Genomic DNA, 18,242 nt, shown 5'->3' with positions numbered 1-18,242 from the left:
AGTAGCAGGTGGAAGACTCTCACCTGTGAGGTAATTAATGAAGCAGCACTGAGGGTGGGGATATAACAGGAGCTCAGTCAGTCTCTCTGTGCCTGAGGACACAGAAAAAGTAAATGTAAAAGAGTAAAAGGTTGCTGAAAGCTTTGTTTATCTGCAACCTTCAAATAAATCTGACTACAAGTCAGCTTAACACTTATACCTCAGTGTGTGATCTGAATTGGATGAACCAGATAAGTGTCCTTTGACCCCAGCAAAGGCGATCCTGAACATAACCCCCCACAATATATATTGTAATTACTATAGTTATTATAATAAAAAAAATAAAGAAACATATATATATATATATATATATATATATATATATTATTATAGTATATATATATATGTATCTAAAAATATATATATATAGAAAATACTTTTAACATTTAACCACCTGGGCGTTACACTGAGGTCTAGATTTCTGTACCAAAAGTTCAGGAGTGTAGCCCATAGTTGTGCTCCAAGGCGTACCCACTATGTGCGCATGAACTGTGTTTTATCAGTTGAAAATGTGCCGCACTTTTGCACAGTCCTCATTCAGGTAAGTTTTTATTTTTTTGTGTATATTGCTTGTTTTGCTTCTCATGCATGCTTGATGTGCACTCATGCATGTATGTATAGACATGAGTGCACATAAAGTAAAACATGTATGTATGTATGCATTTAGATGTGTGTACATTTACATAGAAAGGAGACATTATAGAAAGAAATAGGCAAAGGACTTTTTGGACCATATTCCTTCACATGCTTCAAACTGAAAAGATTGCCTATTTGTTCCTATTATTTCTGATGTCATGGGCTTGGCTACAAGCAGCATTCAGGGAGGATATTGCTTCTGGTTAAAGGAGGACCTTATGTGCTTCCACTACCAAGGTGAGGTGAGTAAGTCAATTATATATAGTGGGCCAGGATCTAAAATGCCATTCAAACCTGCAGAATCATCCGGGAAGAGGGACCCAACATGGAGAATACAAAAGCCATAACAACCTAGGAGAATGTATCCACCAGTAGATAGCAAACACTAAGAAACTAATTAATCAATGTTCTTAGAAAGGGCATCCAAATACTCTGCAGATAAGGAGAAAGAAAGCAATACGATAAAAACATTGATGGTAGGCACCCCCTGAACCTCGGATTACAGAGGTAAAGTCCTCCATCCTTTAGATATTTTGAATTTCACAATCGGTGGGGACCTATGCAAATGCCATATTGTTGGGATGTGCGACATGGCTGCATCTAACAAAGTTGTAGAAAAGCATGTTAACTCTTGCAGACAAAATTAATACAGTCAAGTAAGAAAAATCCAATAAAAACTTCTAGGAGACTGATACGACCTTCAGTCAAAATGGCCAATCAGAGGACAACTATCAGTCTCACATCACAAACAACGGTCAGATACCTCCAAGTAGATGGAGGGTAAAAAGATTAGGGCTGCAAGCTGCTAATATTGTAGATACTACTGCTACTACTGTGGATAACTAGATTTTTGGTGTTTTTGTTTCTACTACAATTGTTCCCCAGAATATCCAACATATCGCTGTTCCATCGACAATGAAAAAATATTTTAAAGTAGTAAAAGAAAATGTATTTTTCTTAATCATTGTTTGCATTGAATAAAGCACACACATTACATATTAAAATTACACATGTTCTTACAGGTGAGTAAATATCCCCCATTGACAAAGTAAGTACTTTTTTCTTTTCTTTAGGTGAAATAGGGATGTTGTAAAGTATTCTGTGTTAACTATACAATAAGCTTATCTCTGAAAGCTACATGACTCAGGAATCACATCTGAAAAATGATAAATCATAGTGATATGGAATACATAACAGGGTTGGGTAGCTGTGAAAACACAGATAACACACCAATTATCTACTGGTCGACTTAACTAAATCAACACTAGGGTGCTACCTAGATAAAGGCAGGAACACTGTGCTGCTACCAGGTTTCTGTTGGCTGAATTTCAACTGTTCATTTTGAATTGTACGGTTGTCCTTAAAATTTATGCTTGTATGTATAGAATAGACGTTTGGTCAAAAGTTTTAGGATCAATATGAGCACTATGAATTATCTAAATCTTGTTTACTGAGAACATATCAAGTAGATGTTAATGATATTGTAAATGTAATGCATCCAGCTGGAAGTGTAAACCTTAAAGGATGAGTTTCAGAAATTCAATATAATGTCCCTGTATTGAATGAGCTCTTTCATTACTTTTACTTACTAGTTCTAGCTTTACAAAGGACTGTAGCAAGTTTTTTTATATGTTTTGTTTATATGTTGTTTCTCATGGGGCTTGTGTCTACATTTCTATGTAGTGATCTGTTGCTGCAGAACAAGGCATAGGTAGGTTGGGCTAGCTTTGCCCTTTAGAAACCTAAACCTATAGGACATGATGATGACGAAACATGAGACCTAACAGATCTAAACTGAAAAACAAAAACTAATAGTCACACACAGGTAAAGAAAGTTTACAAAACAGATATGCAAAGTCTCTTTTGCCAAAAAAAAACAAAAACCCCGGGCTCCAGGAGACTTTTTGTGTTATCCTTACATTATCCTTAGGTATTAGAAAAGCTATCCAAGGCACCCACAAAAACATGAAATAATGTTTAATGTTTTTTAGGACAAAACTACATGACTGTAATAATCTTGACTTTCCAGATTAGGTAGCATATATGTTCTGAATTTCAATATTTTCCATGTGTTATAGCGACTCATGGAGCCAACCAATCTGTACACAAACCTGAACAAATCACACATCATTCTGCCGGATTATTTCAACCAGGTCAGATCGCTTTCCAATTAGGTGAATTACAGAAAAATGTAGATACATCCCATACCACATGGTGTATGTGAATTAAACCTGTACCTATAATAAATATCACAGTTTTCTGAGGAATTTATATCAGACAAATCACTAATGCTATAAAAAGCTTTGCACTAGAATAATGTGGTTGAGGAACTGGTCATTTCCATGGCTTCTTAACATCTTGGAGAAAATATGGTAAGTACATGACAGTAAGGATTAATAAAATATGATTTAATACATAAAAACTGTAAAGACATCTGTGATTTGTGTGCTTTCACTAATCTGTTTTTACCTAAAGTTGACACTGCCTGTGTCCAGGTGATATTTGTTTTCCATATTTTTTAAATTAAAATGTAGCTTATTTGTGTATGTACAAATTAAAACACTAAACAGCATTTACATTTTCTGATTTATTGTTGAACAGCTACAATAAAAACATGAAGGACAAGAATATTCTATAAATGATACTATTCCTACTTTGCTAAGGGAGCAGAGGCTGTTCACAAAATGGATATTCACCGTGCAAATTAGGTGTTTGTGGATAAAGTTTCAGTCATGTGCTAGGAAAAAAATTGTAATACACAACAGGGTGTTTAAAGTAATGAAAAGGAAAGTCATCTTAGCCGTGATTACTTTGCAATGAGAACATTTACTAAGTGAACAGCCTCTGTTTTTTCAGCAAATCAACCCTACAGTACTGTATGGAAATTAAAGCTATAACAAAAACTTGTTTAGTACAATTTTAATTTTACAGAACATTTAGTCAACACTATGATATAATAAAATACCTGTAAAAAATTAAAATAACACGACATAGGGAACAGCACAGCATAAGCAATTGTATGCTTTATTTAAAAAAGTGTCACTAATAAATTCATAATATTTATGAGGTGTATTGAAAGTTCACCCCAATGGCTCTATTTGAAAAACAGGGAATAAAACATCTCAAACATTCCCTGGTGGGAATCAATTGCTGCCATTGAATCACATAGACTTGGAAGATTCCCACCAGGGATTTTTTGGTGGAATGTCTGATTCACTGTTTTATAAATGGAACCCCAAATGTCCAACTGAATTGGTTAAAGCCCAACCAAACTTACAGTTTAAATCAGCTAAATGCATTCCAGATGCATCACAACAAAAAGTATGTAACATCAACTTTTTTTCAGAAAGCCAGATATTAATTCACAAGCATTTGTCTAAGGTTAAAATTTAGGACCTGTACAGCTTTTACCCATCAACATTTATTGATTCATTCAGCCAGATCAACCAACATTAATACTCACAGTTATTTCCTAATGGAGAGTACGCAGCGAGGCAGGAACTCGTCCTCCCCTCCCCATAGAGCAGAACAGTCCTGTCCTTTACAGAGCTCATTAATTTGTTCAACTGTCATTGAAAGTGATTACTTGAAGATTCATTTCCAATGACAATTTTGAGTATGTGTACAGGACTATGCACACAGTTGTGTTTTGATGTCCCTGAATAGACTGAGCCAACCTAATCTGAAAGGTCAGCTATGTGTTAAAAAGTCATGAAGCATATTTAATAGACTTTTATATATATTTTCCACTTTGTGCCAGCTTAACAAAACTGGGCCACTTTTACAAAAGGTTAGGAAAAATTATCTTATTTCCTTTTAATTAAAGTGTTTTACTATTGTTGCTATGGTACTTTTATTTCACTTTTGTTATAATATCATTTATGTATACTTTCATTTTAAAATCTAACTAACATAATGCTTTAATCTAGGGGATCAGAAGACAATTTTCAAATTAACTTCTGTCTGAGTGATGTTAAAAATAAGATAACAAGCTTCCTACAAATATTACAATTCAGTGCAGCAGAGAAATATTTCTGAACACAGTTCTATCTTATCCAATATTTATGTTAACATGGAAAAGTACAGGGCTTTTTGAAATGAAATCCATCTTTATTCAAAGAACAGGAGTAGAATTGCAAATTAAATGGTAGTGATATTCCATAGAGGCTTAAAATGGTACAACTCACTGATTGTATATGACAATAAAATCCTAGAAAAGTCTGTATTTGGCTTTCAAAATGCAATAGAGATGTTTCCTCAATGCCTCTTTCTTGCTTTACTATAAAACGTCATAGAACTTTGACAGCATGTAAAATCTGAATTTATGTCATTTTTAAATTTACAGGAGGAAATGTTGTTGCATCAAGTCTGCAGGAGCTACACCAGCAAAGGAATGGATTGAGATATAGCAGATACCTAAATATGAATAGCAATTGCTTCATTCAAAGGTTCCTGAAAAACCTTTAAATTCATTCTCCTGTCCTGAATGTTCTATCACTGAATTTCCATGTTTATAACCTTGACCACCTGTGTGGGAAACTTATTTCGGATTGCATACACTTTTATGTATTTAGGTATAGTAGTTTTAGGAATTTTGTTAAAAGTTTCAAGAAAGTAAAAAGAATAAATGTGTTGAAAGTTTATTATAACAGTGGAGAGCAACTGGTTAAAATATATGAACATGTTTCTGCTTTGCATAAAACATCAGTGTCTTAAATAGTGCATATGGTTACTTCATAGGAAGGATTATTACCTAGAGAAAGGATTATTACCTAGAGGAGCTGATTTACTAAAGGCTGAAACAAACCTTTGTGGTTTTGATGTGTTGCAGCAAAAATTGGTGCATTGGCACGTTGCAGTGCCAGTCTTTGGAACCCCAACACGCTAATAACAACTCCAACACAACATAGCTCCAGAGCAAATGCATTGCAGCACATAACCATGCACAAAACATATAAAAAAAATACTGCATGACCATCTATTTATACTGTGCGGCCCAAGGCTAATGACGTATGGACGTATGGGAGGTAAAGCTGGGAATTTTAAAACCCCAATACTGTGCAGATGGCAATAATAATAATAAAAACATTTTTGGTTACACATGATTGTAATACTAAAAGGATAAGAGCTTTGTTTACTTTACTGTGAAATTAGACTGTTATGTATGTTTGCTGAATAAAGTTGAATATCTGTAAAACATTCACACAGAAAATACGGTAATACATTTAGGAGTTTAGCACTATATGTACAGTAACTTTTCTGATGGTTCTGTAAACATAATTATAGACTCCAAGGTACAACCCCTCATTAATCTTCTAAAATGAATTAATGTAAAAAAAAATTGGCTTTTGAGTGAATATGCTAAATCCAGAACAACAGAGATCCATACATTGTTACCTAGCAAAAAAAAAAAAAACAAGTGCAAACAAAGTATATTAATATATGCTTCTATTAAAAACAATTGTAACAACAAGTGACTATAAACATATAGGTAGTTACTTTGTACTTAACATGCTTGGGGAATAAAATAATACACAATAACATAACATGGGTGGTATTTTTTTTTTTTGCTTTTTTGCAAAGGAGACGATTTGTTACACCATTATTGGGCTACATAAAATTGAAAATAAAAAGTTTGCAAATGCTTGTAAATTAACAGGGCCGATGTCTTTGCACCTTTAGATATTTTCAGATTCTTCCTACAAAAACCTCTCTACCTTAACCAATAATAAAAAAGCATTTTCTTTGGAGCTGGGCTCAATTAGACATGGGTGCTGTTTTGTTTCCCCTTTATAAATTGCTTATTCTATATACTGTACATATTGCTGACATCCCTATCCATAATGTGTATATTTAGTATTGTTTTTTGTCATACTCTAGAATGAAATAACAGTTGCACTTTTAAGTGATATAAACAACTAGCATAATATATTACAACAAAATACAACAGAATTTCAATAGTGCAGATAAAGGCCCCTACATTATAACTTTGCAATTATTTTCTGTATTGTGCCCTACTGAAGTACATAGCTGAATAAGGAGGCTCTTTAGTTTGCATTAAAAAAAAATTTAAGTCTTTGTAGACTAATAGGGGCAAATAAAAAATTACACATAGTCATATTTTGATGGGTAGCTTTTGCCATCTTCGCTGCGTCTGGACTCATTGTATATAGACTTCTTGCTCTTGTCCTCATATGCTGATGTCTTGTATCCTGTGCTTTTGGCTGGCACATGGTAGGAAACTGCTTTGTAACTACATGAAGAAAAAATGTTATCATTGACAAGGATAAAAACAGCAAGGACATTAGGATGCAAATCTAGCAATAGTTGTAACTTTTTTTACTCTTCTTCAAATGAAAAAAATTCAATATATCAAGGTCAAAATCTACATATTCATGTGAAATCTTAAGCATTGGCTCTTATGTTTTTACATGAAACTTGATGTCCATGAATTATATATGAATTATATTTTATTTGAACTGAATTGTAGAAAACGCTAGGAATTTAAATCCAAAAAATAAAGGGTAATACTAAATTATTATTTTAACTTCCACAGGTCAGAGCTGCTACACCTTTGACCTACAACTACTCCCACAAAACCTTTTTTCAACCTAACAAAAGTTAAATCATTTCTTGTCCATTTGTAAACCAGATCTGTTATTTGTCCATCTTTTGCTGGTCTAGAACTGAGGACCCAGCGCTAAAGGAAAGAGCGATAATCACCTATCTACTAAGCTTCCCTTTTAACATTAATCTCTTATGTTCTCCAGCATATAGCTTTAAATCACTCTAAAGTTTAATACAGCAATGAGCTATTTCATAGGGGGCTTCAATGTCCATTTCTTTATACATCATACTTCAACACTTTTAGGGTGCATTCATCTTGGTGAAAATTTATCTGCTCAAGTTACTTCTATATAGCTTTTATTTTGTGTAATGTTTAGGGTTACTTACGTAGTCTCTTCGGGCATTAGACCTCTGCATGCAATGCACATCATAACACCACCAATCAATGTAATACCACCGGCTACCCATCCAACAAATAAAGCAGATCCAAAGGTGTATCTGTGAAACATTTAAATAAATATGTGTTAGAAAAAGCAGAGTAGATGTAAGGTGATAAAGAGTAGGTGTGATCATTATAACTGGTATCTATTGTTATATATATATGTATATATATGAAAGAGGCATACCTTGTCTGGAGAGTCTGCATGCCTCCCATCCCACCCATACCACTGATGGCTCCACCTGTGTACATGCTAGATGTGGTCATCCAGAAGTTAGTCACCAACATGTTGGCAAAGACAGACACACCGATTATTGAACAGAGACCTTAACAAAAGAACAATTTGTGGACGACAATTAGTAACATATAAAGTTATATTCATTTGTAAGTTATCTCAAGCATTTATTTCTCACAATGCTCACAATAACCTGACATTTCCAGTCTTGGAGAGCTTTATTAAATCCGACCCAATTAAAATACAGATACTTACTAATTTATTCTGGAACTTGCATACCCTATATATCAAGTATGGCAAACCTGCTAAATTTCAGATTATAAAACAGTTTAAGGTACAAATATCACAAGCACAATGGAGAGGAAACATCTAAGATGCTGTCTTTGTGAAAACCTATAATACTCTTTACAACTTGTGTCAAATGAATTATGAAATGCATATAAAATAAAGATATTATATAAACAGTAAAAGAGATAAAAGTCATAGAATGTTTTAAATTATTAAATTGACCCCAATCATTATAGTTTCCATTTAGCAGTAACAGGCTGTTGGTAGAAGGACCCATATGACTTTATAAAGAAATGTTTACATTTGCCATGTAGATGCATTAGAACATATATATTGATCAAGTTTGTTTTAAATAATGGTTTAGTAAACATTCTTAAGTGTTCCCATGATCATGTTATCAGTATGTTCCAGGTCAATTTGTTGATAAAAGCTTAGGGTGTACAAATGTATTGCCATTTCACCCTCATTGGAGATAACTACACAAGTCAGAGAAAATATTTACAACCTCCATATTCCTCTTTACATGCTCAGTTCAGAGGGGGCCCTACAAAGGTTTAATTAGAGAGAAAGTCTAAAAGTAAACAGCTTCTGCTTTGCTACAGCTACAGCTGATTAGAAAGCTGCCAATGCACTCTGTCCCCAGTATCATGAGAGCCTGCAGTAAATTCATATTTGTAAAATGGAAACACCGACACATTGACAGTTTAATTTGTTCGAGTACTGTGACAAAATACATGCATTACAATAAAGGAATACAATAAAAGAAGCCTAACATAGGCAACTATGTATTTTCTGAGGAAACAAGTTTTCCCCTATGGGTTGGTAAATTATTGGTAAATTAAGTTTTTTCTGGTCTACAGTTTCTATGATATGAGAAACAGTGATATGATGAGATTACAACATTGTAAAAGTGAGTTATTTTGTTCCTTTGTCTATTACTTCCATATTTTGGCACAAGAACATTTTTTTTTACCTTAAAATGTTTGTCACTTTTAATTTTCATATATTCCTATATTCTCTGAAGGCAGTTAGGTATTGTCAGTCCTTGATTTCAACTGTTTGTTTGTACAGTCAGACAATATTTACGTGGTTAATCAAAAATTAAATATTCTCTACTTTTTAATGGTATTTGTTTTAGCTGATTATTCTAAGATTTCAGACTGCTCTAAAATATATGTTTTATACTTTATTCTATCCATTTTAAATATATATTTTTTATATGTGTAAGTACAGCGCTGCGTAATATGTTAGCGCTATATAAATCTTGTTTATTAATAATAATAATAATAATAATATTAATAATAATAAAAGAACTGTATATATAAATTTGCATATAAAACGTAATAATAAATTAGTCATTTCACTTTTTTTCTGTGTTCAGAAAAATCTATTTTGTTTTTTAATACTTTGAACAACTGACACCCATCCAATATGAAAAAAACTCTTTTAGTAAAAAATGCTAATAATAGTGAAATAGTATGATGTCAATTATCATTTGTATGTAAAATGAAAAAATGCATTGTTATAAGATGTTTTTCTTAGCTGTCTCAAGCTAAATATCGAAATGTAGACCCAAAGAACAAGTCTCTCACCTGCTACAATAAACATGATTCCAGATGTAAGAGTGATGTTGGCTTTGGCAGCGTCTTCCATGTTTCCAATTCTGATACATTTCAGGGCAAAAATTGCTATAAGTAAACCGATCGCTCCCAGCACAATCCCTACAATCATCAATGCTCTGACTGCCTGGAACATTGCTGTGGGAAAAAGGTAAAAAATTCAGATTATGTTTACCTAAAAAAATATATTGTATACATTTCTGGATTATTCCAATAATATGATATACTTAAATAATTTGTTTTAAAAATGTAACACCTTGTTTAAAGTTCTAATGTAATCCTTTATGTACTTGTTTTATCTAATTAATTGTACAATAAATATAATTATTAAATCAAATAATACAATTTAATACTAAGTTAAATGCAAATCCATTATATAATATATTGAAAAGTTGTAATTTGTAAATCTGTAAGTCTAGCACTACAACATAACACTAAGGATATGGCTAATTATATGGCTTGTTTTATTATTGGCAATATGAGGAAAATCAATTTAATTAACTTACTACTAAGTAACAAGCATAGTAATAAATTAATGTTCAAAGACCACTTATGTTGTAGACATAAGAAGACCAGATTTAGAGTAATAGGCATAGTCAATTAAACAAAATTTAAAGAATGCAATTATAATTTTGAGAGCAACAGAAGTTTTTCAAGGTAGAAAAAAATGTTCATTCCGCAGTACCATACATCATTCTTGTAAAACCATAAAATATGTTAATATTTCTAAATAAAGATATGCATGCAAACCGAAGCTCATTATTTCTTTATTCAAAACCCATTATTCATCAACAGGGTGTGGGTGGCAAAGAAATCATGCATAACTAAAAAGGAAATTGCTGATAAGAACCAGTACACCTGAATCAAGGCTGATAAGACATGTTCTGCCTTTGGAAAACAAAAGGCCAGGTTCACCATTAGGGGGGTGTTAAAACCTTGGTTTTATCAGCCCTCACATACTGAAAGCCATTGCCCCATTAACAAAACACAAAGCAGAAACTATGGAGAAAAAAATATGCTGCGTATAATGTCTTTGCTTTTCCACACAACAGATAATTTTTTTCAGATAACAGTATGAAAAGATAGAAAGCAGTGTTTCCTTATTCCACAGTTAGAGCTCAAGTATTCCAATGAATGACCTTCTACCACACCTAATGGTAGATAATAAAAACTTTGATTTGAAAGTTAAATCTTGAACAATTCATGTAAGGCAGAGAAAATGGAAAATAGAAAACAATATATGACTGGTAAATCTATAAATGTTTATTCATAATTTGGATTTTATAAATACCATGAACTCCTATTCACTGATCCCTTTATGAATAGTAATAAGGGTGTATTATTTATTAAGTAGTGAATGTGACATTCAATAAATATTTACATAAATAAATTACATTGATTGATTCACCTGTTGTAAATGTTTTTGAGGGTTAGATTTACTGCTTTATAAATATACACCCAAAATATGTTAAAAAAAGTACGAATAAAAATAAAATAGTAATATTAAAAGTTAATATAATTAATACATAATATTCCTAATAATTAATATTAGTCAATATTAATGTGTTATTAATTAATTATTATGTTTTTATTCTCTTTCAAAATTTTAATCTTCAGAAATATTACGCTTATTTTTTAAATGTTTCTTAAATTATACAAGAAAGAAACACATACACATACACATATGGTACATAAAATATATATATATATATATATATATATATATATACGTAGTATATCTAAAGTAGTAAATGTTTAAAGTAAATGGACCTGGTAGCCCGAGGATGGTGAAGTAGGGTCTGCATTCTGTGAATCCTGAGCTTTGTCTGACACAGCTTCTCCACAAGCCTTGGTACTGGAATACAGCAGTCACTGGGTTATCATAGAGGTCCTGGGTGCTCCACATATCCAGTCCCGTGGCTGCGATGATTCCAGCAAAACCCAGGGCTGAGACGATGAAGCCCATCGTTTGACACATTGTGACTGACATGGTTGGAAAGTGTTCAAAGGTCCCAGGTGGCTGTGCCTACTGCTGCTTCTGTTGCTTCTGATCTACTGAAGTCCCATTCTGAAGGACAATTATAACCACCTCTTTCTGTCCCTGCTTTGTTTACTCAGTATGTTTTCATAAGATATCGCAGTTTCGCCCTTATTGTGGGTAGTGTGGACAAGTTTCACATGACACTGAACATTAAGCTGTGACCAGTAAGAAAGGGAAGTGATATCACAACCACTACCCTATGGCATCATCAGTTTCTATCGCCACCGCAGTTTCACCGGGAGATCACTTTGCCTGGTATGACATATATACGGTAAAAGTACCTAACTTGAGAAGGCTTGGCCTTGGCATGCCCAGTATTGTTGGGGAGCACTTAAAACCCATTTTTATTGCGAGATGGAGCAATGGTAATTCCAACTTTAAAAGTTCAACTCAACTTTCAATCTTTCAAACAGAAGGATGTGGGACTACATATGGTATCAAAGGATTGCAATATTTGAGGAACCAAAGAATTTCATATTGTATTCATGCAGTAGAATGTCAGGGCATATGTGTGTATGCTTTAAACGCAAAGGAAATTGTCCACAGAAATGACAATGATCCCAAACACAAAAGTATTTTGTACCTGAGTCCTGAACAAAATCCCATTGAAATGCTGTAGCATGGTGTTCATGGATGTCTTGTCCAACATATGCATAAAGTAAACTCAATTTGTCCAACATATGCATATGTTGTATAAACACAATTTGTACACACATTTGTTAACAGTTGTAAATCCCTGGTAGTCAGTCACTAAAAGTGTTTACCAGAAGTTATTGCCAGCTAAATAACAAAATTACTTATTTACACACTGCGTGCAAAAAGTACCTTTTATTTGTATGCATTGATTCCTAAAAAAGTTAAACCTTGTATGAGTAGATGGTTCAAAAGGAATATCTTTATTTATTATTATGACTTAGATTGAGTACAGGTGGATGTAAGCCCTTCCTGGTTGATGTGTTCACCATTTCTATCCTTTTTTATATCCTAGTATCTGATGCCAATGGAGGAACATGACTTTGCACCAAGCATTGTCACAGTCCCTTATAGACTCCACCACAAGTGATTTGACTGCAAGGTTCAAAATGATTATATTAGATTTCTGTGCTTGGGTCTAAATATACTTTAAGAGCCAATCCTAATAGCCATGAAGAAATGCATTATCTTTCTATTGCAGCGATTACATACTTTATACCCTTCATCAGTAAATAATTCACCACACATCTATCTGTTAGGAATTGAAGTTCTCAGGGATAGCTGGCACTTGCCAATGAAACTTTTAGAAAAATATATATAGAATTATAATGCAATGGGTGTGATTTACTAACAGAATATAGGTTGGTCACTCAGCAAAGTGAAATATCATCTTGTAATACAGACACAATTCAATGAAATCGAAAAAAAAACAGGAATTTTGTTTGCTTGCGATAGGATAGTTGAAGTCAGCAGAGCTTTCCAACATTCACTAAATTAAATTTCCCTTGCAAGATGGGTAATTCACTTTCCTAAGTGAACATCCTATATTTGCCTAGTAAATCAACCCAAATAAGTTTAAACACTGTGGAAGTGGAAATTAGTAAACCTCAATGTCTAGTGCTAGTCTCGGCACATGGAGTTTTAAAGTCTGATCTTTACCAAACAAGCAGAGAATAAAATAATATGTTGCTGGTTTTACGAAGCGTTGCCTATTGGGACACCATTATATTTGTAACAATAGATTGTATATGATATTGCAAATGGATCTCTTCCTGTTTTTGAGATTTTTTACACTTATTAGGTTCTATGTTGTTATATTTAGGCTGTAATTGTGTAAAATATCTATAGCTTTTTTTTAGGGGAAAAGCTATTTAAATGCAGTTACACACAACCACCAATAGTCAAATGAAATCATATTATTTACTAAAATTTCTCTTAGTAATCATATAGCTTTCCAAATTATTTCTCAGGGGTATTGTATTCAATTCTTTACAGAGAAACACCCAGCTCAGTGTGAAATCCTAACATTTTTCTGGTTCAAGGATGAATTAACTGTGCATATGCATAGGACTGGGGTCACACTAGCAGGGGAATTAAGAAAATGCAAATCCTCATGCTTGTTTCATGTCAGTGATCAATAAACTGAGGAAAGAGAAATTTCAACAACAACATTGTAGGCTGAAGGTCAGGGATAGAAGTCCCGGAATTCAGATTGCTATAAACTAAGTTCTAAGTACAAAAATTTACCAACATGACATAGCCATGACTCTGCTCAGGAAATGCCATTTATTAAAACTAATCAAGAGAGAAAGTGTACTGTTCAGTGGTAACATTCAAGAAGTTGCAAGAATTAACCCAAAAAGGAGACTGGCCCATTGGAAAACTGTAAACCTGGACGCACCACAAAATTGAGCTTTATAGAATAGTGATGAGACGGAAGCTTTTTCTAAATAAACCTCATAATTAATTCCATTCTGAGTTTGTCAGATAGTGCGGGTGAAAAACATCAAATGTGGAAAACTGCAAAATTGAACTTTTTGGGTTATGCACAACACCGTCTGTGGCAAAAAAACAACAATCCTCATCATCTATGTTGTGGAAATGCTTTTTCAACATTTGGAACTGGGAAACCATTCAGGATTCAGGGCAATGTATACTACACTAAATACTGGTCAATTCCACCCAAAAACCTGTTTCTTCTTGCAAGAGTCATAACAATAAAATGAATGTTCACGTTCTAGCTGGGGAGTCACCTTAAATTCACAGTAAAGCAACCAATAACCTGAATCTTCCACATTAGCCAGATAAAGGCTCAGATCTTAATGCAAAAAGATTTTGCAAGACTTAGGCCTTGCAAAATTTGAACTTGATTCCCTACAGATTTTTTGTAGAAAAAGCACACTGGGTTATTTAAATTTGAATTACTGCTATTGTGTTTAAAACAGAACTCCAGTCAAAAACAATGAGTTACAAGTGAATAGGCACCTAAATAATAAAAAACAGCATGCATCTTGTCAGCATATATACCAACAGGTTCCTTGTACTGCTTCTTCCATGCACAGTTCTGCACTGCTATATAAATACTGCAAAAAGCTGACACAAGCCAAATTTTGGTACACTACTTGCACTGTTTGTACATTTATTGATGTAATACGGATTAAAGGGTATTCATTTGTATCTTACATCTGCCTAGAGCTTAAGAGAAGCTTTTGCTCTGGATTCACAACATTTGATACATCTTATTATATCTTCAGACTAAGTTCAGAAGGGCGATGAAATTAGTGTTTTAGGTGGTATCCAGCGATTAGCACCTTTCCAGACACACCCAACTCCTCTTCTAAATCTGAATGAACCAGCATTTCACCAGCAGGCATCAGTGGGCAATACTGAACTGCAACAAAGTGCTACAGGAAATGAAGAAACGATAACTGTGCCGAAACCTCACCGTCCATCTGAATCAAGCGTCAAACATTTTATGCTGAACAAACTGTATATATTTCATGTAGTTGCAGACCTTTTCTTATTAGTTAAGAACCACATGATGTAAGCTGGAAACTCCCGTGTTTCTATTGTACACACACTTTTTGTGTTGTAAAAACTACAGGTGTTGTCTATGCAGACTATACTTTAAACATGGCAACATTAAAGTGTTACACAAAGCAAGGAAACTTTTATTCTGAGATGTTCATGTACAAAAACATTCCATTCCAAGGATTCAGTCCACCTAAACAGCCTCTGTATTTTTTTTTTTGCACAATTTGGAGTCCCAATCCATCAATCATTCTCTGGCATATTTCCATGTAGAGTATTAGTATTATTGTGTGCTATTTTCAGCTGTGTTCCTGTTGGAAAATTTGCATCATAAAAGGAAAAAAAGAGACCTTTAGGGACATATGTCCCATCTTTAAGGATATTTTATTTGCTTTCGGTTTTATTTCTAGGGACAGAAGTGCAGGGCAATCTCTACAGGCAGAAATTAACACCCTTAGAGGTTTTAAGCCAGTGGTCCCCAACCTTCTGGGCCACCACGCGTACGCAGGGAGCTGTTTGTCACTCAAAGGGCAAGAAACTTCCACCAGAGTGACGTCATATTGCCAGAACCCGCCCACCGCCCTGAGCCTGCGATGCGTACAGGAGACATGGTCTGCGGCCCCCAAGCGGGGTCCTTTTCCCAACAACAATGGGGGGTGCACCAGCCAGAGCTGCGGACCACCGCTGATCTCCATGCTCTTGCGGCTCACCTGTCAGACGGGGCTGTTCTAAGCCTTCCCCACTTTTTCCATGACAAAAAATTATTTGGTTTGAGTTACATTTTAACAGAAGGTAGATTATACAGTTATCTGTAGTCATATCTTCATGTGTTAAACGTTATATATGTTCTTCTACTCATAAAGAGCTTAAATAAGCCATAGTTGCAATAAAGTTAGATATTCAACTTAATAATATACGAAATGTCAAGTAATTTAAATATAGGTATATATTATATATTCTCATATTTAAATATAGAAATATGTTCTTGGCATGCTTTAGGTTATATTTTGTTTTTCCAAAGATTTTTCAAGCATGATGCGAACGAGTTTGATGTGCACTGTTAGGGTTTGATTTTACAAGGGCCTTTCATTGTGTATAATACTACGCACAGATAGGGATGGCCCAATATTTCAGCTCACATCTCTCCTTCCATTCGGTCACTTGGGGCCCTTGAAAAGGTGGGGGCTCCAGGAAATTGTCCAATTCACCCTACCCTAAAACCGGCCCTGCAAACAGGAAACGCCCTGTATATGCACTGCATGTGGGGGCAGCCATGTACATCATACACAGAATATATTCATCCTATGGTATATTCATCCTAAGGTAAATTAGATTTGGCTGGTGCCAATGTATAATGTGAATTTTTTTTTAAATAAACACTTACTGATATTGCAAGAAATACATAACTAATGGAGATCTTGCTGAGATAGGTATATTTAGTCAGCACTGAACAGATCCATCAAAAAAACAGGAAACAAATGTATACACTAAACCAAAACATGCTGTATAGCTGGACAACAAAAATATATGCATGTGATGCTATACAGCAATATAAATAGAACGGTCTGACCAAATGCAGTGTTATATTGATCAATAAAGTATTACAACTGACATTCTTACAATTAAAGAATGAAGGAATAATATTATGATTGTGCATAAAATAGAAGAATATCTTTATATATATATAGATATATATATAGAGAGAGAGAGGGAGAATGCACCCCTGCTTTCAGAGAATATTGAAATGCGATTAGAATATTAGGACACAACTTTTTTAATAGACCAACAACTATATATACCCCATTTATTAGCATAGTGTAAAAATGTCACATTTTGCCTAATTCCCAACATTTTTTTCATGCACCCACCATTTTTGTATTTCTATTTTAAAATGAAGAAGGGATTCACTGTTTTTCATTCATTATTAGACCAGAACTAGCATAGAATTTAGTTTGCAAAAAATGTGCAGGCTATTGGTTCTTTACAAACAAAAGGCAATAATAGCATATAAATAGCAGATTTAGAAGGAGATAATATAAATAATTCTGCATACAAATATATTATTCCATGGGCTCTATTTATAAAACAGGGAATCTGACGTGTTTCAATGGCAGTAATTGATTCCCAAAAAGTAATATTTATGTCAGATTACATGTTTTATAAATATAGCGCTATGTGAAGATATAGTTGATTTTTTAATAACTAAATAAACTGCACACTCTGCAGCTGTCAAAATGTATAGTAAACTCTATTTTTTTAATTCTAATTTATCTCATTTATCTACAGTTCTAAAATAGTATACATACAGTTAAATATCCATGCACCTTTCTAATATTTTAAATTAGAACTAATCCTAATTAATACGTATTCATTAATAATTAAATGAAAAAAGGTCTCACCAGGTAATCCAAGAATTGTTAAATATGAACGGCATTCAGTATACCCAGAGCTGTCTGTTACGCAGGTTTGCCATAAGCCCTGAAAGTTAAATGTCTGGGTCACTGGATTATTTTCAAGATCCTGGGTGCTCCATTGGTTCATTACAGTAGCTGCTACAATACCAGCTACCCCACCGGCTGCAAGCAGAAACCCCACACATTGGCATAAAGCAATCGCCATGATGCCTCTCTATCTGCCTGAGCACCTACAAGAAAGGGTTGTCAAGTAATTAGTGTTAGACTTCTTGAGATTTTTTTATTTTCAAACTTGCTGTATTATATACGTCATATACTGGACAGGCCAGCAGCATGGGTTGAGTTACCGCCCCAGGACTAATCTGATGCTAGTAGATAAGTGTGACTTTCAGTACCAGGCAGCTTTAGTCGTATCAAACCTTTTTTGTTTACCCAGGAAAAATCCGTCTCTCTCCACCCC

At 33.9% G+C, this 18,242-nt stretch overlaps 1 protein-coding gene and 1 long non-coding RNA gene across 3 annotated transcripts; one reads left to right on the top strand and one right to left on the bottom strand.

The window, feature by feature from the left end:
• Positions 1 to 468: 468 nt before the first annotated feature.
• Positions 469 to 6,094, top strand: LOC140328211 (uncharacterized). The gene is made up of 2 exons (XR_011920252.1): positions 469 to 580; positions 5,021 to 6,094. It is a non-coding gene; the product is annotated as an uncharacterized lncRNA (long non-coding RNA).
• On the bottom strand, positions 5,655 to 18,052 carry CLDN18 (claudin 18). 2 transcript variants are annotated; one of them, XM_072407620.1, is made up of 5 exons: positions 17,768 to 18,052; positions 9,797 to 9,961; positions 7,869 to 8,007; positions 7,630 to 7,740; positions 5,655 to 6,928 (listed from the first exon to the last, which is right to left on the bottom strand). In XM_072407620.1, the coding sequence occupies exons 1-5, from the start codon at positions 17,985 to 17,987 to the stop codon at positions 6,781 to 6,783; spliced, it is 783 nt and encodes a 260-aa protein (XP_072263721.1). In that variant the 5' UTR covers positions 17,988 to 18,052; the 3' UTR covers positions 5,655 to 6,780. The 2 variants fall into 2 exon arrangements, with proteins under 2 accessions (XP_072263721.1, XP_072263720.1); XM_072407619.1 differs by lacking the exon at positions 17,768 to 18,052 and adding an exon at positions 11,594 to 11,939.
• Between the last annotated feature and the right edge of the window lie 190 nt (positions 18,053 to 18,242).

This window comes from Pyxicephalus adspersus, chromosome 4, assembly GCF_032062135.1.
Source record: "Pyxicephalus adspersus chromosome 4, UCB_Pads_2.0, whole genome shotgun sequence".
In the NCBI taxonomy this organism is placed as follows: domain Eukaryota; kingdom Metazoa; phylum Chordata; class Amphibia; order Anura; family Pyxicephalidae; genus Pyxicephalus; species Pyxicephalus adspersus.
The sequence above is the reverse complement of the archived record's forward strand: the minus strand, read 5'-3'. Positions and strand labels throughout refer to the sequence as shown.